We start from the raw sequence: 26139 nt of genomic DNA, 5'->3' as shown, positions 1-26139 counted from the left end.
CTATTCATGATTGGGTGTGAAATGATTTGCATATTGATATACAAAAGGTACAGTGAAAACCATTTTCAATTTTCTGAGAAAATGAAATTTCATTGATTTTTTACCATTCGCTATGTAGGAATGCGGCTCGCATATGACGTCACAAATCAAGTTATTGAAATTATAATAACTTTTTAATTCTTTGATGAATTTTTCTCAAACCTTCAGCAGTATTTTTTATTATTTTTTCTACTATTTTTACAATAAACTTTTTGTCAGGGTGAACTTCCCCTTTAAGTAATAATTGGTTAATCAAAGTAAATTTAGACTCACCGATGTTAAAAGCAATTACAATAACTTTTTCTTCTAAATAGCTTTTTGAAACCAATTTGATATCAATTTATGAACCCTTCGCCCAAAATCAGCTACTTGGAGACACTTTAACAAAATGTGAGTCCATGATTCAGGTTCGTTCCAAAATTAGCAAATAATATTTGACGAGATCTTCCATTCAAAAATATTATCTTTGAAAGGCAAAATATTGTGCAACAATTTGAAATTAAATTGTCTTTATTATCTCTAATATTTTTCAACTTAAAATCTATATGTGCTTCCATTTATAATCTATTGGCAGTTGACAAATTTCCTCCCACCACATTCTCTTGTTCTGATTCATTCAGTAATGAATAAAAATGTTTTGCTTTCATTCAAGTTACTTTAATGACATCACCAGATGATATTTCAAATATTTCACATTAAAATTTCTGTTTTATCTTTGGTGTAGTCTGTATTTCTATTCCATGTACCCATGCTTTTGGAAATGCCTTTTTCAATTTAGAAAATTAAAAATTTGCTAACAATGAATTTGTGCCAAAGGAAATGAGTCACACGATATTCACTGCCCATTTTTGTCTCGCCTGCATAGCAGAGCGAGACTATAGGCGCCGCTTTTCCGACGGCGGCGGCGGCGTCAACATCAAATCTTAACCTAAGCTTAAGTTTTTGAAATGACATCATAACTTTGAAAAGTTATGGATCTAGTCCATGAAACTTGGACATAAGGTTAATCAAGTATTAGTGAACATCCTGCCTGAGTTTCAGGTCACATGACCAAGGTCAAAGGTCATTTAGGGTCAATGAACTTAGACCATGTTGGGAAAATTATTTTCAAAATCTTAACCGAAGGTTAAGTTTTTGAAATGACACCATAACTTAGAAAGTATATGGACCTATTTCATGAAACTTGGGTATAAGGTTAATCAAGTATTAGTGAACATTCTGCTCGAGTTTCAGGTCACGTGACCAAGGTCAAAGGTCATTTAGGGTCAATGAACTTTGGTCAAGTTGGGGGTATTTGTTGAATTACTATCATAACTTTGAAAATGTATGGATCTAGTCCATGAAACTTGGACATAAGGTTAATCAAGTATTAGTGAACATCCTGCTTGAGTTTCAGCTCACATGACCAAGGTCAAAGGTCATTTAGGGTCAATGAACTTTGGCCAAGTTGGGGGTATTTGTTGAATTACCATCATAACTTTGAGAATTTATGGATCTAGTTCATAAAACTTGGACATAAGAGTAATCAAGTATCACTGAACATCCTGTACGAGTTTCAGGTCACATGACCATATGGTCAAAGGTCATTAAAGGTCAATGAACTTTGGCCGTGTTGGGGGTATTTGTTAAATTACCATCCCAACTTTGAAAATTTATGGATCTAGTTCATAAAACTTGGACATAAGAGTAATCGAGTATCACTGAACATCCTGTACGAGTTTCAGCTCACATGACCATGGTCAAAGGTCATTTAAGGTCAATGAACTTTGGCCGTGTTGGGGGTATTTGTTGAAATACCATTCTAACTCTGAAGTTTATGGATCTATTTCATAAAACTTGGGATATAAGAGTAATCAAGTATCACTGAACATCCCTTGTGAGTTTCAGGTCACAAAATCAAGGTCAAAGGTCAGTTAAGGTCAATAAACTTAGGCCATGTTGGGGTAATTGTTGAATTGCCATCATAACTTTGAAAGTTTATGGATAGAGTGAATGAAATGTGGACATGGGTGTAGTTGACAAATCTTAAGTCACCGTTCAAATGTCATCTATGGTCAATGAACGTGGTATTATGTCATTATATGAATGGTGTCTTTGTGAATGATTATCTTACAGTAGTTTTCAAAGTTAGCACTGCTGCTATATTAAATCGCGTAATGCAGGCGAGACTGCCAGAGGCGTTCCACTTGTTTATTCAACAATGTACGTAATAACGGCCTGTTTCTTGCTTTGAGACAACTCTTGATTTTCAAAGCCTTCATTTAAACTGTCGATCAACATATACTTCAGATCATCCCAGAAACACTGATAGAATTCAGCAGTCAGTCCATCACTGCTGGGAGATTTGTTATTTCTCATTGTTTTTAAGGCTTCTTTTTCTGTTACTGGACCTTCACAAATCAGTGCATCTTCCTCAGAAAGAGAAGTTTAATAATGTTTAGATACCTTTTTATTTCAGAATGTGCACTAAAAGATTTTTAAATCTTTGTGATATTTTGTTATTTCTTTAAGAAAAATTTCATTACCAGTATTTATTTTCCATTCTTATTTATACAGTCAATTTCTTTTTGTTTTCCATTTTTCTTTACTAAAGTGAGATAATGTTTGATTAGTTGCCAAATTCCATCCACCATTGGTGAGATCTAACAAATGAGCTACATAGATGTGTACCGTATGCCATTTTCAATATCTGTTTTCAGATCGTTCATCTTTTTATCGTTTCTCGTAAAATAGTCTTAAAAACTGACATACTGAAGCTGTTCGACATGCACTCGTCGGAGCAAAATTGCATGAATGACTCAAACGCTAGAGCAAAACAATATTAAATAGAACTGAAAAAGACAATGGATGCTAAGCGGCAAGCTGTGATTGGCTGTCAAGGTAAACAATTTAGGAATAGTACCAGCCGTAAATTGAAGCGAAGCAACTAAAATGACGCAAACCAATTAAAAGATGTATCTCATAAATAGAAGATAAAGGAAGAGAGAAATAAGCATAGGGGAAGAGGGAGAGAGAGGAAGAGAGATTGAGAAATGAGAGTTATGGAAAGAAAGAGGAAGAAAGGGTGTATGACCTCCAAATAGAAAGAGAAAATTGAGTAAGGTAGAGAGGAAAACAGAAAGTGGTGAAGAAGAGGAGAGTGACATGAAGAACATAGATGACAACATATTGTCAATTATGATTGACACTACATGAAGATATGAATATCCTATAGGAGATACAATATGAATTATATGTATATATATATATATATATATATATATACATTCAACATGAGAACAATTAGTATAATACATCTTAGCAAGACAATAACTGTGATCATTTCAAATATTCCATGTACGTAGGCCTGTACTACAAAAAAACGATAGAAAGCTAAAGAAAGGATGTAAAGAAAGGAAGAGGGACAGAGAAGGAAATAAAATTAGATAAGTGTAAGGGAAAGGACTCAAATAGGTAAAGAGAATAGCGCTATAGGAAAGGGAATAGAGAGAGGGAAGAGGGAGAACGAAGCCAAGATAGGGAGAAAAAAAATAAGGAAAAAGTAAGTTTACATAGTAAACCTGACAAAAAAAGGAGATTGAAGGAATGTAGGCTGACATGGTGACAAAGGGAATGGCTATATATAGGCCTATAACTAAAAAACAGGAATTGCAGAAAACTACTTCAATATCTTTGTAAGGTGAGGAATGGTGGATTTATGGTATATTTCAGTATTGCATTTTATTGTGGGGAAACCAGTCATGTTGCGTAATTGTCTAGTACAAGAAACGGACCTTGGTGTTGGAAGTAGGTGTTTATGATTATCAGAGTTCATCATTTTCTGTCCAAAATTTAATAAAAGTGAATCCCTTCTGGAAGATAGTGAGGTGAGTTTGCTCATTATCAGAGCATCAGAGTAATGAATGTCATATCCTACAATTATTTTGAGTGCCCGCTTTTGAACAAATTCCAGTCTATCAGATTCTTTGATTGTGATAGAAGTGTGCCAGATAGGGGAAGCATATTCGAGAATCGGCCTAATATATGTTGTGTATACAGTCACCATATCAGTCAAACTTGCCTTCGATTTCCTTAGGATACAGAGGGTGTACAACCTACGTGATGATTTGGTAATGATTTCTTCAATGTTTAGGTTCCATTTGAGATAGTTTTGAAGTGTAACTCCTAGTAGCTTGATATTTTCGACAACTTTGAGTGGGGTTAAGTTAAGGTGGAAATCAATACGGGGTACATAGTTTCTGAGGAAGGATATGGGCATAAGGTTACATTTAGATGGTTTTGGGAGGACATCATTATCAGCACACCATTTTGAGAGACAATCAAGTGACGATTGTAAAGAGGGATTTCCGTTACGTTTAACTATTTCTCTCAACGTACTTCCATCTGGAATCCAACTCGCATACACCATCATTTACAAGTGTAATAAATAAAACGAGACCTAACTTGGTACCCTGCAGCACCCCACAGGATACTTCTACCAGAGGGGAGTAACACTTATTAACTTTAGTACACTGGGTTCGATTAGTCAGGAAACTGCAAATAATTGGAATGATTGACCTACGAACATCCAAAAGAATAAGCTTCCTGATTACAATGGAATGATTTACTCTGTCGAAGGCCTTGGTAAAATCAATAGTAGTTAGATAGGTGTAATGGCCAGGTTTGTCAAGGCCTTCAAGGACAAATTTTAGTAAGTGAACAAGATTATACTCATAAATAACATTACTGCAGTTTGAGATAGGGAGCACATCCTTTCGAACAGCCAAGATCATTTTGTGTGTGGTAAATACCATGTGCACTTTAACGCCAAGGAAGGCACAAGATATTGCTTTCTTGATTTGCATCTCAAACTTTTGGGAAGCTTTCCCTTGCCACGGCAGTTTGAGATAGATTGGGAATTTCTTGGGTCCAAAGACTGGTGTCTTTAAGAAGGTTTGTGCAGTGTGCTTGCATTATTTTAGTTGCTTCGCTTCAATTTATGGTTGTTACTAAGCCTAAATTGTTAACCTTGACAGCCAATCACATGCAGCTCCAATGTCTCTTTCGGTTCTATAATATATTGTTTCGTTCTAGCATTCTAGTCATTCATGCGATTTAACTCTGATGAGCGCATGTCAAAAAGCTTCAATATGTCTGTTTTTGTCTCGCCTGCATAGCAGAGCGAGACTATAGGCGCCGCTTTTCCGACGGCGACGGCGGCGGCGTCAACATCAAATCTTAACCTAAGGTTAAGTTTTTGAAATGACATCATAACTTAGAAAGTATATTTACCTATTTCATGAAACTTGGACATAAGGTCAATCAATTATTACTGAACATCCTGCCTGAGTTTCAGGTCACATGACCAAGGTCAAAGGTCATTTAGGGTCAATGAACTTTGACCATGTTGGGAGAATTATTTTTAAAATCTTAACCGAAGGTTAAGTTTTTGAAATGACATCATAACTTAGAAATTATATGGACCTAGTTCATGGAACTTGGGCATAAGGTTAATCAAGTATTAGTGAACATCCTGCTCAGTTTCAGGTCACGTGACCAAGGTCAAAGGTAATTTAGGGTCAATGAACTTTGGTCAAGTTGGGGGTATTTGTTGAATTACTATCATAACTTTGAAAATTTATGGATCTAGTTCATGAAACTTGGACATAAGGTTAATCAAGTATTAGTGAACATCCTGCCTGAGTTTCAGGTCACGTGACCAATGTCAAAGGTCATTTAGGGTCAATGAACTTTGGCCAAGTTGGGGCTATTTGTTGAATTACCATCATAACTTTGAAAATTTATGGATCTAGTCCATGAAACTTGGACATTAGGTTAATCAAGTACCACTGAATATCCTGTGCGAGTTTCAGGTCACATTACCATGGTCAATGGTCATTTAAGGTCAATGAACTTTGGCCGTCTTGGGGGTATTTGTTGAAACCCCATCATAACTTTGAAAGTTTATAGATAGAGTGAATGAAATGTGGACATGGGTGTAGTTGACAAGTCTTAAGTCACCGTTCAAATTGTCATTTATGGTCAATGAACGTGGTATTATGTCAGTATATGAATGGTGTTTTTGTGAATGATTATTTTATAGTAGTTTTCAAAGTTAGCACTGCTGCTATATTAAATCACGTAATGCAGGCGAGACTGCCAGAGGCGTTCCACTTGTTAAGGTTATTTTATGATTTTGTGGAACCAAACACTTATTTATATATCATTTCTATCGTAATTACCACTATCAACATTCCTGCACAATAACATGTATTATTCGTACATTCTTTTATACCATTCTGTCTTTTTCATTTCCTTTTTGTTTTGTGAATTTCATGGTAAATTCTCAAATTCTAATTTTACACATATCCCACTTGGTTCTTGCACTCATATAGTATTGAAATGATGTAGATTTTATAATATTCTTAATTTTGTTCCTAAAGTCAGAATCATACAATAATGAATTGTTAAATTTCTATACCCCCCTAATGCACTCTCTTAACACTTTCTGTCTTCAATTAAAGTGAAATAGCACAGTGATCACACTTTTATTTATATTTGTATGTATGATGATCACACTTGATTGCAGGTCTGATATCAGTACTTCGAATATTACAATACAATGATGAAGAAATCAACCAGTAATCAGGTCGAGATGATATATACATGTACCCAACAATGATTAACGCCAGGTGAATTTTTTCGAGTGGATGCCATTTTCTCCGTACATCACTTGGACTAAATTTATTCTTAATATTTTGTAACCCTTTACATTTTTTATAAGCCTGTGAACAACTTTGGGTATCTAGCTTGGGATCTTGTACACAGTTCCAATCACTTCCAAATTCAAGTAAATCACACCTTCATGGATCCAACACGGATCATACCAGATTTTCAATCCGGGGTCATCTGTGTAAAGTCTGGGATAACCATGTGCACACTTGCTACTCATCCGGTGCCATCCTTGATGTATCGGCATATTCGGGAGAAAAATTGAACATGTTCAATTTTTCATCCCGGAGTACAGGGACAGATAATCATCTGTGTTCATCCTTGTAGCCATGCACTTTGTACATCTGTGTAGCTACCGAATGCATCCTTGAAAGAATCGTGAGGTCCTTGTTAATACCGACTATATCCGGGGTCGAAATTTTCCCATTGTTTGCATATATGAACAATAGTCCGTGTTCATGACCATGTATGTGTACGCTTCAGATGTTGCAAAAATGAAGGAAACTTCAATCTTTGCCAATGCTCAAGAGATATCCCAGTAGAGACCGTAAGCCACTGCGAAGGTCCGTGTAATTAGGACCAGTAACATCCATGTATTCTGTGTTGACTCCTGGTAGCTTATCAAGCAGATCCCTGGTGCTACCTTGTCTATTCCTGAAGAAACTGCACTTTTCCTTACATTTCCGTGTAAATACCCATTTAAATCCGTATTCACTCTGGCAATGGTAGAAAATATCAATTTGGCACCCTGGATAACCACGGACTGAGATCCAGGATGATCCGTGTTGCATCCTTGAAGGTTTGAAAGGGGTTTTAGGTGTGAATGTGCTAGGATTGCTAGACATTGGGAATGATAGTAATTATGTATACTACCTGCGGAGTGTCGATCTGACATGAGCAATAAAGGAAGGGGAGACTATTATTCTTGAAGCCTTCGCAAGGGCAGCATTGAGTTTAAACATTATTTGCCCGTCTGAATTAGTTAATCATTATTTAATTCAAATAGATATATATACATCTATTTTCATGTGTTTAATTTGGTGGGCATTCTACGCTTTGCTAGTGAAAACATACCTCAAAACAAAATTTGGTTGGATGAAACTCCATAAGTGAATGAATAAAATTCAAGGGCCGGTTTGTATTCTAAAATTGTAGTATTTGGGGTGTTTTTCTGTTTTTTTTTTGTAATTTGGTTACTTGCAGCTTTTTTTGTGTATCAATGCCAAGCTGGAAGGCCCTGGGGGGGGGGGGGGCCACTTCCATCGACAAGTGGATACCATGTGCGACCATGGGGTCCCGAAAATCACCCTAAAGTAGTATTTTCCATATTCTGAAAATGCACCCCTTAACAAGTATTGGTGTGTGACACCCTACCCTTAGCAAGTATTGGGAACAAAACGATACCATTGGCAATGAATTGAACCCCTAAGAAGTACAGCGATATTTTAATGTCACAGACGTCGGTTTTACCTTTACCTACATCATATTGGGCTTGGTACGGCCCCACCTCCCACACCTCGCGCAAATCGGACTCTAAACAAGTAGTGTTGACTGTTGTGCAAAAACTAAAGTACATCCTTTACATAATATTTTTGTCTTTTTAAACTCGCAAATTTGACCCTAAACATGTAGCTTTCTTTGCAAAATAGATACCCTTTTTTCATCATTTTAGTGTTTTTTACACCCTTATTACATTACGTACGTAACGTGCCCTATCTTGAAAAAGACATCCCTTTTACGTGTTTTTTAGGTCACGCATGGTATCCAATCGTCAATGTAAGTGGCCCCCCCCCCCCCCAGGCTGGAAGGCCTATTTTACCAATTACTATGTTACGTCCAACGAACGTAGAGGGCAGCAACACACAAGCGTATTGCTATTAGGAAGGTCCACTCGATACGCGCATACAAATGAAGTGCGCGAACAATTTGGTAGTCATGCCAACGAAACCATGATCCGATACAATACACTCACGGAGTGACAGCAAAATAGAGGTAAACTAATAGATTATGACAATAGTAGATTAAAACAATGAAGAAAAAAAATACATTAAAAAATGAATAATAATGTACCACATTCTTAAAATAATATATCACTAAATTATTGTCACAATTTTTTTGTACATCTTCAGTAAACCAGGAATAAATTCTGTCATAAATAAACCAGTCTGCTAATTTCACCCGGATTTAGCCAAGTCATTTTGTGACCACCGAAAACCTCTCAGAGCACTTTTTTAGTAGATTGTAGAGTTGATTTATTTTCATTTCCTCTTTATCATTATTTTTGTTTGAAATGTTTTTACATCAAATATCATGCTTAAAAATATGAAATACTTGTTCCTGTATTTTTCATAAAATATTGCATGGTGGTGACAACAGTTTTATGACTTTGCATATCAATATGATAACAAGTATACGTGAGGTTGATACGTCTTCATCTAAATTTCGCTGCACCATAATGCGCCTACACAATCCAGCACCGCCTCTTGAGTATACAAGCACCATGGCTGGCATGACCTCGCCGGCGCCCCGGGCCGGTCGGTGCTGAGGTAGGGTACGGTGGGCTGCATGCATATGCTAACACAAATTTTTGTAAAATTATAGAATTAAAATAGTAGATGTGACATAGACCTTCGCCCCGTGATAGTTCGTCTCAAGTCAAGAACCGTCGGAATATACATAGCTCGATACTGAACCAGATAATTTCTGTCTAATATTATGTCTAACGTTAGACTGGGACTTGGCTTTGCTGTTTAGTGGTCGTATTCGATCCTGCCTGATGGATTGCAAAATGTGGGTTGGATTTGTGGATATAGCATAATTATTTTAGATTTTCAGACTACAATCTACACTGTAAGTGAAAATCTAAATTCTAACCTTGAATATTTATCGTTACTCATCCGCCATAGTGCCACATCAATGACAGACCAAGTCTATATCTTTCAAGTCCATATCTAGCTAAGTCGAGTCGCGTCGATGATTATTATGCCAGTGCAGTGAGCATCATTCACACAGCGTAGTACGCGCACCGAGGTGTCTGGCGTTAGCTTGTGTAGATTTGGTAGGGGCAGCGAAATGAAGCAGAAGAACGGTAACACAAATGTCATCAGTCTTTGTATTTTTATTGCTATGTAAACTACAAGAATCATGATTACCTTTTGTCTTACAATTAACAAAAAATAAAAATATGCTAAAATAATATTATTTAACATATTTTCTTGGAGATTTTATTATCAATAAAAAATAGTAAAATTGAACAAACGAAAAAAAATCAACTCTACAATCTTCCAAAAAAGTGCTCTGGGAGAAAATGGTCACAAAATCTGAGCGGAGTGGACCTTCCTAAAAGCAATACTGCAAAGTGTTGCTGCCCTCTACGTTCGTTGGTTACGTCTCCTGTCTGTAAGGTTAGCCACCATGACTGAGACAGCACCAAATAAACTAGTTTTTTTTTTTTTTTTTTTTTTGGGGGGGGGGTTAAAGTGGAGATGGCCGAGCAAATGCATTATTTGTAAAGCATGTTGCAAAATTTCACATTTTAACACATTCAGTGTGTTGGAACAGCAATATAGATGAGTGATTCCTGCACATGTGGGGAAAAGGAAAAGGAAACGGATGAGGAAATAAAGAACAGACATAAAGAGATATCCTTAGCAAGTAATCTACTGTATGGCAAAGAAACCAAGCCACTGTAGATCAAGGGTACGTAGGAAGGCTATGTTACACAAATAGGAGATGCACCTCTTTAATTCCTTAACTGATGTTAATGAATCCCTTAATATGGGGAAAGATTCAATGAAAGATTTATAAATAAAATGGGGGAAAATGGCCAAAATAGCATTAAAAAAACTCTTGTACCCATATCCTTATAAATGTTAGATCCCCTGAAAATCCTGTAGACATACCATTCTTTATTGGGTTTTTGTTTGTTTCTGTGTTTTAGGGGGGGATTTTTAAAAACACTTGTGGAGTACTCCAAAAAGCTATTTTCAGTTCAAAATCAAGCATAACTTCCAAAATCAAGCACAATTAAGTTCTTTGATTAATGAAAATTTGTACATGTAGTTGATTTGAGTTTAATTGCAACTCAACTTTCTTGTAATGCGCAATTACGCAGCTTGATTTAATTGCAATTTGATGCTCCATGAAACTAATCAATATGTGCTACCTTATTAAAGTTATTTGCTGTTATTATTGTTACTTATTATTATTATTATCAATACTATTTCATTATTTTTAGATGTATTCTTATCATTATCATTATAATCAGTTAAAATTATACTGGGTATATACTTTTATGAAACATTAAGTTTTGCTCAATGGCATTGGCACATTTAGTTGAAATTTGAAGCCTCAGAGGTTTTCAAATTTCAACTAAATGTTGCTGAGTATATTATGCTGAGTATTACTTTTTTTCTTGATAAAATGCCAAAAGAAAAGGACAGGCCAAATCATTTTGCCAAAATTATTGATTTATTTGAGCTTATGACCAACTTTACAAATCTTATTTTCCGATCAAGCATAGATTAAATATTGTTTACAGTTTCCCACAACTTATGGAATTCTGGAGTTGCAAATGTGTGGTTTAGAGTTGAATGTAAAATGTGGGTTATTGATTGTTTGATGGTGATCGTCCTGTAATATTATGAGACGCAAAGCATTTTTAGCTCATGGGCCGGATGAGCTCATGCCGTGGCGTGGTGTCCGTCGTCTGTCATCCGTCCACAATTTCAAAATGCTTGTTTCGTCATTTCAAGTCGGATTTCCATTCTGTTTGCTTTATATGATAGCACTAGGTGGGGGATTCAAAACTTTTACACAGAATTTTGAAACTCATTAAATATGCTAATTTGTGTAAATTTTTTCCAAATTCACAAAAATGATTCTTCTTTATTTGTTGACTGATTTTGATCATTTTGCTCTGATCTGGTAGAGCTTTATGAGGTTCACCAAACTTCTCCATGTGCAGAATTTTGAAATTTTGACTAGAAAAATTTATATGCTAATTTATGCTGAATTAATTTGTGCATATTTTTCAAACTTCACATAAAATGTTTCTTCTTTATTTGTTGACCGATGAGCTTCGTGAGGTTCACCAAACTTCTACGCAGAATTTTGAAATTTTGACTTGAAATTTTTTAATGCTATTTTATGCATTTTTTTCAAAATTCACATTAAATGCTTCTTATTTATTTGTTGACCGATTTTGATTTTTTTTCCTTCCATCTGGTAGAGCTTCATGAGGGTCACCAAACTTCCAAACAGATTTTTGACTAGAAAATTGTTCTAATTTATGCAAAATTTATTCATAAATTACCCCCAAAAATGCTTTTTCTCCTTCATTTGATCAATTTCTTTTTGATCAATTTCAATTTTGTTTGCTTTATATGATAGCTCTAGGTTGGGATACAAAATTTCTACACAGAATTTTGAAACTCATTAAGGACGTTCCACAGTTATGTTTGTGCGCATTATGATCTGCGCATAGTTTACACTCTGCGCGCTGACGTCACAATGGATGAACAGGTGATTAATTAACTGCGGGTATGAGCTGGTTTTTCTCATCTTCTGCACTTTAACTGCAGATCCGATGCGTTATTTCATGAAGATAAAAAATGGAGTTATTCCATGGACCATTCAAAAAAATATTCTCTACAATTTCAAAATACTTTACTCTGCAGTGCTGCCAAGAATCACGAATATTACCCCGAGTTTGAATAAATGGTAGAGTGGTTTTGATTTTTTCTTCACATAGATACTAAGCATTCGGCGCATTTTTGGTGTTTTAAAAAGCACATTTGCTCTAATAAAAATGCAGATAGTTTAAAAACAAGCACATGAACCCCTATTTTTTAATGTTTGTACCTCTTAGGTATACCTTCCTCTACAACTCTGCAAATTTTGGTGAAAATGACATGGATTTTGAATAAAGTGCAGCATTTATTGTACGTTTGTAGTGTGTTACTGAAATTTTACATTTTTTAGATTGGGATTTTGTTATCTTTTACGCCATTTTTAAGAACTGACAGTGCTGTTAAACTTAATATTGCAAACAAATTGCACTATAAATATATTCTCCATTCTAACAATACAATAATTAAGTCTCTTGCGAAATTTGATGACTTTTTCATGTATTTTGACTGAGTAATAGAGGTTTAAACTCATTGTAGTAATCTTGGGCGGTCTAAAAATGCCAAATTCTTTTGAATGCGTAATTCTTAAAGACATTAATTTGGGTGAACTTTGAAGCTCTATAGCAAAAAATCAAGCACATGGACCTATGTTAATTTTTGCATATTTCGAATATTAAGGTTCTAAAGTATCTATGTGCAAAGTTTGGTGAAAATGACATGGATTTCACTTTAACTGTGGAACGTCCTTAAATATGCTAATTTATGCATATTTTTCAAAACTCACAAAAATGTTTCTTATTTATTTGTTGACCGATTTTGATTTTTTTTGTTCCATCTGAGAGCTACATGAGGTTCACCAAGCTAGGTTCTACACAGAATTTAGAAATTTTGACTAGAAAACCATTTATGCTTATTCACACAAAACGGATTCATAAATCACAAAAAACTGCTTCTTGATCTCTGTCATTTATTCATCAAGTTCAATTCTGTTTCCTCAATTTATGTCACCAATGTAATTCACTACAGTGTCAACAAATTGTGTTTAATTTCTTTGTGAGATGCCGGATGAGCTCCACATCATTGATGTGCTAGTTTTATGATTACATACAATATTATCAGGGTGACTTTGCAAATATACATGCAGTAATCACAATTGGCAATTTTTTTTCACGATTTGCTTTTGTGATCTCCTTAAAAAAATGGCTAAACAAGTGTGTGCACCCTTACACATACATGCACACACAGACTTTCCAAATATTTTTTTTTTATTAGAGATCTTCTTTCAAAAGAACTTTCAAAAATGATTTAATATATACAAGTAAAGTAAATCTCTCTCTCTCACTAACATACACTTTTTTGCACATATAGTTACCACGAATGCATATCATTAGTCATGAGAAAAGAGTAGGCCTACTGTTGATTAAATATGCCTTGCTCCCATGAATAGGTGCCATATGGCTGGGATCAAACACTGGACTTTCAAGTGTCTAGTCAGGCACCTTTAATAGACCATTCGGCCACTGCACCTTGATCCATGCACACACACACATGGAGGCGCGATAGCTCAGTTGGTAGGGCGGGGGTTTCGGATTCCGGTGACCCAGGTTCGATTTCCACTTGGGGCACTAGTGCCCTTTGGTAAGGCATCCTCATTACCAGGTCCCTTGGTGAAGACCTAAAGCCGTTGCTGGTTGCTTGCTTACAAGCAATCATGCTTTCTTAGCGATCAGGTAAAAAAAATCCTGTCACACACCCACCCACCCACAACTACCTAGCTTTCGTGCATTTCACAATACACAAGTGTGAATTGTAAAAAACTATGAATGATTTTTCTTATTCAACAGAGAAAGCTGGACCCCCACTCAATGTACGGAGCACTGGTCACACCCAAACATCAGTGTCGTTTTCATGGACTGCTCCTAAAAAGTTACCTGTTGGTGGTCATTACATCAGTGGTTATAAGATTCTTTACAAGGTGGAGGGAACACAAGATTCATCAGGAAAGAAAATTGATGTACCTGCGGATACATCATATACAGTAACAGGTGAGAATTGAACATCAATACTTGTGAGCTCTCACCTCTTACAGTAATTGGCTTAGAATTTTATTATATTTTTTAAATCTATTTTCTCTACAATGAATCAATTAGAGATATTCTATATAATGCACGATAAGTTCCTGGAATGAAAGAAAAATTCATATTAAGAATTAAAGTTTTTTTAAGCCTTTAGTGGTATTTAGAAGAGAAATTTCATGAAAACACAATTTGTTTCATAAAAATATATGGAAATTTGAAGCATTATTTCAAGGAAACAGACCATTTTCTTTGATTGCTGTATCAAATTAAAGATCAGATATTGAACTTTTGGGATTTTCTTTGTTACCCAAATGCCACCCGCCAAGTGACTATTTGGTATCCATTCTTCAAATTATTCTTACTCATTCATGCATGAATATAAGGAATCATCTGAGTTGTAGTTTTACAAAATGGAAGAAGAGGCTCTAAGCTTTACAGTGATAGCTGGTCATTGTATTGTATTGTCTTGTATGCATCTTTAGACATTCACTGTTCCTCAAATTCGCTGTGAGGTCATACCCAAATAGTAAATACTATTTGGGGAAATGTTGTCACAAAAGTCATTTCATTTTCGAAATAGTATGAAATTATGAAGCGTTAATCATACCAACATTCTGAAATAATTGCAAGTACCCGTAATAACATGAAGCCCTTTCAACCAATCACAGGAGGATAAATGTTGATCCCAAATATAAAAATGATATTCTTGTCTTATCAGAACAATAATTACTCTATATTCATCCTTCTCTTTTAAAGGTGCCGGCATAGTATGGTCAAGTTTCCTATATGTTTTATGAAATATCACTAAGATATGATAACAAACTATTTATGTTCCTTATTCAGATCTTGCTCCTGGTACTTCATACATGTTCAAAATTTCAACTATCACTAGCAATGGGAAGGTTGGAGGATTTTCATCATGGAATCCAGTTCGCACAGATGATGGCAAGTATTTTATTGTTACAAGATATATTCTAGAAACTATGCTTTAGTATTGGTCAAAAGCTATGAATAATGTATCGTCTGTGGAAAAGGAAAAAAAAGAAGAGGAAGAGTAGGAGGAGGAGCTAGGAGAAGGGTGAAGAAGAAAAAGAAGAAGAAGAAGAAGAGGAGGAAGAGGAAGAAGAAGAAGTAAAGAAGAAGAAGCAGAAGAAGCAGAAGAAGGAGATGAAGAAGGAGAAGGAAGAGGAGAAGAAGAAGACGAAGTAGTAGTAGTAGTAGTAGTAGTAGTATAAGAATAATACATTGTATTTATAACTCAATTTCTAAGAAAGTTTTAAGATGAAAGAAAAAGGTAGATGATAGGAAGAATAGAATTGAGGGGAAGTATGCATGAAACAAAGACGTAATGGACTATTATAATATTAATCATGATTATATAAGAATAGGATATCATATTCATACAAGTGATTTAATAAATCCTTATTATGGTGTAATGTGCACAATAAAACCATCAAGGTCATTTGACCACTATTACCCAAATATTGGTATACAAAAGCAGCATCTTTTCAGGTGGGTTCATACTAGAACTGAAAGTGCTAAGGAAATCTGTTCAGGTAGACTGTTCCAAGAATTATTGAATTTAAAGAGAAGAAATTCCTTACATTAAGCTTTCCAAAACTTCTGTGAATGGCCATTTGTCATCCCTTCTTACTATATACAAGCATATCAATGGTATGGTCTCAGAAACCATGCATAAACTTATATCAGTCTTGTCTCCTCTCCTGAGTCTGTAAACAAGAGTTGGTTGCAGTTGTGAATAGGAAAGATTTTCCATTCTTGGGTTTCAATTGAATTTGATTGTCTTGATTCTCTTGAATTTCTTCAGCATCAAAATTAACATCAGTTATAAATCATAAAAAATTATTTGATATAAGAAAGAGTCAGGTATTCTAAAAAGCAACCCGTGTTGTTGGTATTGAGCTACAAGAATATTCAGAAGAAATTACTTTATGTTCATCTTGCAATTTGATGCCTTCTAGCTCCAGAAGTACCCCCTCCAGACCCACCTGGTAATGTACGAGGCTCAGCTGATGGGACAAACATTGATGTATCCTGGACCCCTCCCAGTACCCCAATTGATGGCTATGTTATCAGCTATGGAAAGAACTCAGTGGATGAAAATAGTCTGGAGGTCAGTCAAGGGGAACAACGTGCTCAAATTAGTGGACTTGATGCTGGATCTACCTATCAAGTAGCTGTCCAATCAGTCAGTGGTGGACAAAGGAGTTCTGCTGAAACATTCAGTGCTACAACAGGTATGGATATACCTCTCAGAACCCTTTACAAACCTAGGGATCAGAGGTTATGATCAATGACAGGATGGTGCAAGTTTTACTTGTCAATCCTTATGCTTCTTAAAGTAGACATGCGCTAAAAATGATTTTGGCTAAATATGATTTATATGTACATTAGATGAACAGGAAACGGATAGTAAAAACATATTAAATAGATGAAATGCTTTAAAACCTAGTTAGTATCTTTAAGGTAGATGAAGAAAGGATCCCAATTCTTCCTTTCAGATTTTAGTTGTTGCAAAGTTACATCATATCTGCTGACATCATATGATGCAGGCCCTTTATGATCGGACACCGATATTGATGTACAAAGATTGATAAAATCCAATAGTAGCAGGTTCACGAAAATTAAGTACAAAATGAAGGCTTACTTAAAATGATCTGTGACATTAAATTAGATACATTTAGTTGCATAAAGATATGAAATTACATAAATTGTTATTAGAAACAAAACAGCATGCAAGGGCAACAAAAAAAAAAGAAATATAGGAAACATAAATCAATTACATCAAATTATTCAGGTAAATGGTTTAAGAGGTGTTGTTTGTATAATTGTTTGAATTAGCTTTATCCTTTCTTATTATTCTTTGATGTAAAACAAGAGGTTGTTCCAAAGTTGTGGGATGACGTTGAATAAAGAAACACAGTTTATTTTAAGTGCATAGAAATTGTATTATTCAACATCTATATTGATTTTTCATGATTAAAAACTATACTCTGTACCTTCAAGTTGTTATATGCAGAGGTATGTGCCAACACTCCAGATTCTGGTAAGGCTCTTAAAATGCTATCACCTTAATTATTTCTATTTTTTCTTAAGGAAGCATCAAAGCTCTAAAATGGATTTGCCAATATTGATTAACAATAACCCACACAATTAGGCCTACTTGAGCAATGGTGAAGAAATTCAATGAAAGCTCCAATAATTCAGGAGAAAACAAGTTTTAAGTTTGGGGCTCACTCAAGCATGAGAGATTTAAACTACGCAATCTTGATGAAACTTCTAGCAGTAAAAAATTGTTTAAAATGGTGTCAAAGAAGTTTGAAAGATGAGAATTATTCTTCCAGATAAGCTAATTTTCATTTTGTTTTCATTTTTGAAAGACCAAATTTCTAATTGGTTATTTACAGAGAAACTTCCCTGGCGACATATTGTTGGTTTTGTGGTGGCTGGTCATGTAGTTGAGAAATCTAGTTTTTTTGTAGTGGTTTTTCCTAAGAACCAACCAAATGCACAAAGTGCCAAAAAGCAAAAGTTTAAAAGGTATTCAAATGCTTTGATTCTCAATTCTGCCAAAGTAGTCATGTCACACATTTGTTGGTATGTCTATTTGGGTACCCTTTAAGGAATGCATAGTTTTTCAATCATGATGTTGATGTATTGGTTTGTTAACATATATTTCCCAATTATTACAAGTCTCTTGTCCATCCTTTCCAATCCACAAGGATGTAAAGATTCTCTCTTTTCAATATGTTTCAATTTACACTTTCTTTAAAAACAATCAGCAAACAGGCTTTTTCACATGCTTGATCAACCCTTGTGGATATACAAATTGAATGTTTGTATGGTGAATAATGGAATGTGACAGTTATATATTATTGAATCTATCTAATACAAAGAGCATACAATTTTGGATAAATTTGTTTTATGATAACTGATTCTCTGCTCATTTTGTTAATTTTTGTAGATGCTCCTGTACCATCATCACCTGGTAATCTTCGCCTAAGATCTACATCGGATAGTATTGATGCAGAATGGGCTCATAATAGTGTGGAACAGGATGGTGTGACTGGATTTGAAGTGTCTGTAGGTCCAGACTCTAATCCAACTGAACAGACTCTTAACTTAGACAACTCAGCAAGATTTACCACTGTATCAGGTCTCCAGCCTGATCAAGTATATGTTGTGTCTGTGACAGCTCAGAATGAGTTTGGAAACAGTCAGGCTGTCACAGACAAGATTAGTACACGTAAGTGACATCAGATTATGGATCTGGTACATATATTTATTTTAAAGATGAAACAAACTTTGAATATGGAGTGTGAAATTGTCTTGCAATTTCACTTCTTCCATTATCATGAGTACAACTAATGCACAGCTACAGTTGTGATAGTAGTGGTGTTGCACATTCAGAGAAATTTGCAGTTTTGTAATAAGCTTGAAGCATAAGCACCAAATGTTTGAAATTGTGAATACCCAAGCAGTCTGCATCACCATTAGCATCATAGACTTAAACTTGAGCATAATTTGATTTATAAAACTGATTGGTATATCAATTTACATTAGAAAAATGATTTCATCAGTAGTTCCCTTTCTTGATATCAATGAGTCATTGCCTGGACTGTCAATCTTTATACTATTTTTTAAATATATATTTTTGTTCCTTATAGATTTTTTTTCTCCATTATTATTATCCCAATGAAGTGATATCAAAGCAATTAATCATGCTTTCTTGAGCATGCCCCAAAGTCATTACCATGGTTTCTCTTTGAAGCAACGTGCTTTCATTTAGTGTTTCAATCTTTATGGGCTATAGGTACATGACTGGAGGGTTGCAATGAATATTTAGAGTCCACCTGTGACTTGCATAATCAGCATTGGCTTTTCTTGTGAACCCATTTTATAGTCAATGAAATCATTCTTTTTATAGAAGCAGCTGCATCTATAGGTGGAGCTGGGGGAGCATCAAATTCTCCTCCAAATGGGATGCAAATAAGAGAAGGTTCTGATAGAGCAACAGTAACCTGGGAAGCTGCAACCAATGATGTAGATGGTTATATCGTCAACATGGGCCCGGAGTCCAACCCAAATCAGTTCTCACAACGTGTTCCAAGTAGTGCCAGAAGGAGGATTAAGCAAGATGGACTTGATCCAGATACAGATTATCAAGTTTCTATCAAGTCTTATGATTCAGATGGGGAGAGTCAGCCTATACAACAAGGATTTAGGACTAGGCCTAGTAAGTTATGATGTTTTAAAAGTATTTTATGAATGACTAGGAAATATATGCTACCCACTATACAGCCAGCAGACTAAATAAGTGCAGATTACCCAGCATTTGTTTCATAAAATGTTACTCATTTCACTGTGAGTGCTTGATGAAATCCTCGCTTGCCCTCTATGTGTTCTTCTGAGATGTCAAATCCTTACAGTTGCCACCATCCTAATGAATTACCTTTGTTATATTTCACTTATTTTGTATTGATTTCTGCCTAATAATGTGTAAACCATCCACAAAAACAGACTCAGTTGATTTTGATCATTAAAGTTATTCCACTCATAACTGTCCCGATTTAAATCCGGATCAGATTGGTCAGAATTTCCTTTGGGGGCATAAGGCCCTCCTTGTGATTCTTGATGTCATAAGAATGTGAAACAACAGAGTAAGCTTGATATGCCTTTATTTTCCCAGATTACATTTCCTGTCAAATTGCTTTTTCTATTTATGACACGTAAATAGAACTGTCATCTGAAATTTATTTATAGGCCTCCATATTAGATTCATTAATTTCCTTGTCCCAGCTCATGTACCTTGGTGACTATGAGGATGTGACAAAATGTTTAAAGTCTATCATTTTCTTGGATCTTGAGTGTAGTTTATCATGATAGATGCTAATTCTTTAATCATACAATTCAGAAACAGAATAGTTTCAGCATTTGCTCCCTGGTCCAAAGCTATGCCCTGAATTTGGGTGTGTATCCATGCAAGTAGTGGTATATATCATGTCTCTATTTGATATCATGTGCAACAAGTTTCAGTTTAAAAGTAGACTTAGAGTTGGCATTATATGTATTAGGAACTTTAAATTATTTGAGGAGGTATAATGTTTGCCCATAATTTTGATAACAGCCAAAACAAGCTGTGAGTGTTCATGATTTATCAAGTACGAGACAACAGATACAAAAGAGTGCTGTATTTTACTATGCCTTTTTATATTTCAGCAGTAAGTTGAATCGTACTTGATATACCTTTTTCTTTTTGATGATTAATTAATTATCAATCATTTTATATTCTTAGGGGAAACTCGAAGCCGTGGCCCACGCCGTCCAAGTGGTACTAAAGTGAAGAGTCGATATGATTCATTGGGTGTTACGTGGGAAGAACCTGAAGGAGATGATGTTACTGGATACAGGTTGGAAGCTGGACCTCCTTCTAATCCTCGTCAATTTACTAGAGACTATGATCGTGGTACAACAAGTGCAGACATCACAGGATTATCATCAGATACAGATTATCAGGTCAATTTGTATTCTAGATCAAGTTCTGGAAACAGTGAACCTGTAAGGAGAAGAGCTAGAACTAGTAAGTTTTTTTTGTATAAATTTGTTTTGAAATACATGTAACCTTGCAAACCATACAAGGATTGATTTTGACTGCATGAAATTGAGAGTATCTGATTGTTATTGTATAAATGTCAGAAGGTTACGGGTCATTTAAGCACAATTTTTGTCTCGCCTGCGTAGCGGAGCGAGACATATATAGGTATCACTATTTCTGGCGTCGGCGTCGTCGTCGTCAACAATTGTGTTGTACACCCAATAACTTTCTATAGCTTCGAGGTGGGATCACCAAATTCATACCAGAGGTCCATCTTCTGAAGGCACAGGTCAAGTTCGAATATGAGTCAAATTGGAATAAGGTCAAAGGTCAATGAACTTTCCATGACTGGCACTGTGCTGTGTTGTACACATAATAACTTTGTACACCCAATAACTTTCTATAGCTTCGAGGTGGGATCACCAAATTCATAACAGAGGTCCATCTCCTGAAGGCACAGGTCAAGTTCGAATATGAGTCAAATTGGAATAAGGTCAAAGGTCAATGAACTTTCTATGACTGGCACTGTGCTGTGTACTTTGTACACATAATAACTTTCTATAGCTTCGAGGTGGGATCACCAAATTCATACCAGAGGTCCATCTCCTGAAGGCACAGGTCAAGTTCGAATATGAGTCAAATTGGAATAAGGTCAAAGGTCAATGAACTTTCCATGACTGGCACTGTGCTGTACGTGTTGTACACATAATAACTTTGTACACCCAATAACTTTCTATAGCTTCGAGGTGGGATCACCAAATTCATACCAGAGGTCCATCTCCTGAAGGCACAGGTCAAGTTTGAATATGAGTCAAATTGGAATAAGGTCAAAGGTCAATGATCTTTCCATGACTGGCACTGTGCTGTGTTGTACACACAATAACTTTCTATAGCTTCGAGGTAAGATCGCCAAATTCATAACAGACGTCCATCTCTTGAAGGTACTAGGTCAAGTTTGAATATGAGTGGAATTTGAATAAGGTATAAGGTCAATGAACTTTCCATGACTGGCACTGTGCTGTGTTGTACACACAATAACTTTCTATAGCTTCGAGGTGAGATCACCAAATTCATAACAGAGGTCCATCTCTTGAAGGTGCAGGCCAAGTTCAAATGTGAGCCGAATTTGAATAAGGTCAAAGGTCAATGAACTTTCCATGACTGGCACTGTGCTGTCTGTACACACAATAACTTTCTATATCTTTGAGTTAGGATTGCCAAATTCATACAAGAGGTCCATCTTTTGAAGGTGCAGGTCAAGTTTAAATGTGAGTTGAATTTGATTAAGGTCAAAGGTCAATAAACTTTCCATGACTGGCACTGCTGTGTTGTACACGCAATAACTTTCTATAGCTTCGAGGTGGGATCGCCAAACTCGTAACAGAGGTCCATCTAAGTCATATAGCTAGCATACATGTAGTTTTGACATGCAGTCTCTTCATGACTGCAATATGCAGGCGAGACAACGCTTGGCGTTTGCCTTGTTTTTAGCTCATCCGGCCAAAAGGGCCAGATGAGCTTATGCCGTGGCGTGGTGTCCATCCACAATTTCAAAATGCTTCTTCTTCGTCATTTCAAGTCCAATTTCAATTCTGTTTGTTTTATATGATAGCACTAGGTGGGGGATTCAAAAATTCTACACAGAATTTTGAAACTCATTAAATATGCTAATTTATGCGCATTTTTCAAAATTCACAAAAAATGCTTCTTCTTTATTTGTTGACCGATTTTGACTTTTTTTGCTTCCATCTTGGAAGAGCTTCATGAGGTTCACCAAACTTCTACACAGAATTTTGAAATTTTGTCTAAGAGCAATGTTTATGCTAATTTATGCATATTTTTAAAAATTGACATAAAATGCTTCTTCTTTATTTGTTGACCGATTTTGATTTTTTTTCTTCCATCTGGTAGAGCTTTGTGAGGTTCACCAAACTTGTACACGGAATTTTGAAATTTTGTGTAAAAAATTATTTATGATAATTTATGTGAAATTCATATATCACAGAAAATGCCTCATCTTTATTTGTTGACCGAATTTCAAAATGCTCCTTCTTCGTCATTTCAAGTCCAATTTCAATTCTGTTTGCTTTATATGATAGCATTAGGTGGGGGATTTCGAACTTCTACACAGAATATTGAAATTTTGTCTAAGAACAATGTTTATGCTAATTTACGCATATTTTTAAAAATTGACATAAAATGCTTAATTCTTCTTTATTTGTTGACCGATTTTGATTTTTTTTCTTCCATCTGGTAGAGCTTCATGAGTTTAACCAAACTTCTGCACAGAGTTTTGAAATTTTGAGTAGAAAATTATTTATGCTAATTTATGCGAAATTTATTCATAATCACAAAAAAATGCTTCTTTATTTGTTGACCTTTTTTTTTTCATCCATCTGGGGCCCGTTGCATAAAACTTTTTACCTGAGAAAACTCAGGTTGTTTTTACCGGAGTTTTTGCCCTGTGTTAAAGTCAATGGCAGAAATCAGACTAACCTTAGTTTTCAGTTTTTACCAGAGTTTTCCCAGGTAAAAAGTTTTATGCAACATGCCCCAGGTAGAGCTAACTGAGGGTCACCAAATTTCAACACAGAATTCTGAAATTTTGACTAGAAAATTATTTATGCTAATAAAAATTTATACAAAATTTATTCAGAAATCACAAAAATGCTTGTTCTATGTCATTTCTTGTTCAATTTCAATTCTGTTTCCTCAATTTATGTCACCAATATAATTCACTACAGTGTCAACTCGGCTGAAATTAAAAATTGTGTTAAATTCCGTTACGAGATGCCGGATGAGCTCCACATCATTGATGTGCTAGTTTTGCATTTAGATCATAGACAAACTAAACGGAATTAAAAATGGTATTGCCGACAATTAGCATGTATATATATATATATATATATATATCAGGATTTTATGCGTCTGCTCTTGGAAGGTTGTTACCAGAGGCATGGTTTAGGGTTTCAATCCATTTATATTCAATTTCAAGTGACAGATTACCGTTTGACATATCAACTTTTAAAACATGGTCAAAGTATGCATATAGCAGTTTTGAGTTCTAGTCAAAGGTCACAAGTCATTTTATAACTGAGATTGGATCACTCTCACAATAACCAAGAAAGTGACATTTGTGGTTGAGTCCTAAGAAGTTTCAACTTCAATGTTTATTTATGTATGTATGTGGGAGTAACAGTCATGATCTGAGTAGATTTTGAGACTAAAGGTCACAATTATATGTCATTATTTGATATTTTAGTCTGTAGATGTGTATGTATTTGTTGTTTGGCATGGAGGCATATATTTTGACTGTAAATCAAAAAGATCCATCAAGTATACATGTACATGTGTATATTAACTGACCTCAGATATACCCACTTTGTTGAAATATAATCAATCACTTGTATTAAACTACTTCTCTTCTCTGTAGGGCAAACCAGACGTCCGCCACGTCCTCAAAGTCTTACAGCAAGATCACCAAGTCCTGACTCCATTGATGTAGAGTGGCAAGGTCCAAGTGACAATAGTGTTTCTGGTTATCGAGTGGATGTTGGTATTCCTTCAGATCCACAAAGAACATTTTCTCAGCGATACCCAGGTAGCACAAACAGAGCAACCATTCCAAACCTAAATGAAGATACAGAATATCAAGTCAGTGTAGTTTCTACCTCTGAATCAGGAGAAAGTGAACCTGTAAGAAAGTCTGTAAAAACACGTAAGTCTGCTTCAATTATAATTGATTACATTTGTTTCCTAAATATTCATATCATTGAAGACTTGTTCTTAGTATGTTAAGTAAAGAAATGTTTCTGGCAATTTATTTTAGGTCAGTTAGTTGTTCTGTTCAGTTTACTTTGTAGGGGCTTTCTGCCGTTGCTATCTTGGGGTTTTAGTAATAGTTTTGTGTTGTTTTGAAACAGTAATTCTGTCTTAGGAAGATTTATGGGCTTGAATGATTTTGTGATTGACTTTTCATTATGTAGAAATTGGAGACACGAATCGTCCACCAAGGCCAAATGGTATGCGAGTGAGGGAAAGCATGGACTCGGCAACTGTCAATTGGGAGGCTGCGTCTGGTGATGTAGATGAATATGTTGTCAACATGGGTGCTGATGGAAACCTCGATCAGTTTTCACAACGTGTAAGAAGTAGTGACAGAAGAAGGATCAGGCAGTCTGGACTAAAACCTGATACAGACTATCAAGTTTCAATCAAGTCTGTTAAAGATGGCACAGAAAGTGAAGCAATTACACAAGGATTCAGGACCAGACCATGTGAGTATTTTCCACTGGCTGTCTTTGACTTAAAATATAACAAATTTGATAAAAAATGCAATAGAATATTGCTTTGTAGGTTCAAAAAGGTTATTTTGGTATGTCCTGATAATATCAAATGTTATTAAATGATAATGTTTTATCTTGCATATATTGAGCAATAATATAATGAACTTTGAATTAAAGGTGATATTCGATCATTACTGCTTTTAAACTGAAGAATTATATACTTATGCATTCAGCTCGTGCCCAACCTACAAGGCCTCCAACTGGTATGAGAGTAAACACACGATATGACTCGATGGCAGTCCAGTGGGAAGAACCAGAAGATGGAAATGTTAATGGATACAGACTTGAGGTTGGAACTCCAGATGATCCTAGGCAGTTTGTTGAAGAATATCCTCGTGGCACAGATACGGCAGTTGTTCCAGACTTGGATCCAGATACAAGATATCAAGTCAATCTTGTGTCTACTTCTGAGTCAGGAGAAAGTTCACCGGTAACAAGGAGAGCCAGAACAAGTAAAGATTCTATATTATATTTTTTATTTATTCTTGATTACCGGTACTAGGAAACTTATACTGCCTTTGTAAGTAGATAAAACATTCTTTTTTTTGAAGAAATGCAAATTTATAATGATAAAAATTGAAATATAAAACATTAAGGGTAATTCATATAATAGTATAATAAATGGTTTTTATGCTACGTACAATGATATTGGGTTATTTGCCACTGACAGCTCTAATGAATATATAAGAAATACTTATTTAAAACAACTAAGACATCAG

General features: G+C 35.3%; 1 protein-coding gene across 1 annotated transcript in view; it reads left to right on the top strand.

Moving 5' to 3' along the window:
• LOC129255448 (tenascin-X-like) overlaps nucleotides 1-26139 on the top strand; it is a 101709-nt gene that overhangs the window by 2680 nt on the left and 72890 nt on the right. The window contains exons 2-10 of the mRNA XM_064097501.1: nucleotides 14225-14425; nucleotides 15302-15403; nucleotides 16441-16716; nucleotides 18444-18725; nucleotides 19407-19715; nucleotides 20775-21059; nucleotides 24508-24792; nucleotides 25061-25351; nucleotides 25594-25872. Of these exons, the coding sequence (XP_063953571.1) occupies nucleotides 14225-14425; nucleotides 15302-15403; nucleotides 16441-16716; nucleotides 18444-18725; nucleotides 19407-19715; nucleotides 20775-21059; nucleotides 24508-24792; nucleotides 25061-25351; nucleotides 25594-25872 (2310 nt within the window). The remainder of the gene's footprint in view (nucleotides 1-14224; nucleotides 14426-15301; nucleotides 15404-16440; nucleotides 16717-18443; nucleotides 18726-19406; nucleotides 19716-20774; nucleotides 21060-24507; nucleotides 24793-25060; nucleotides 25352-25593; nucleotides 25873-26139) is intronic.

This window comes from Lytechinus pictus, chromosome 3, assembly GCF_037042905.1.
Source record: "Lytechinus pictus isolate F3 Inbred chromosome 3, Lp3.0, whole genome shotgun sequence".
Classification (NCBI taxonomy): domain Eukaryota; kingdom Metazoa; phylum Echinodermata; class Echinoidea; order Temnopleuroida; family Toxopneustidae; genus Lytechinus; species Lytechinus pictus.
The sequence above is the reverse complement of the archived record's forward strand: the minus strand, read 5'-3'. Positions and strand labels throughout refer to the sequence as shown.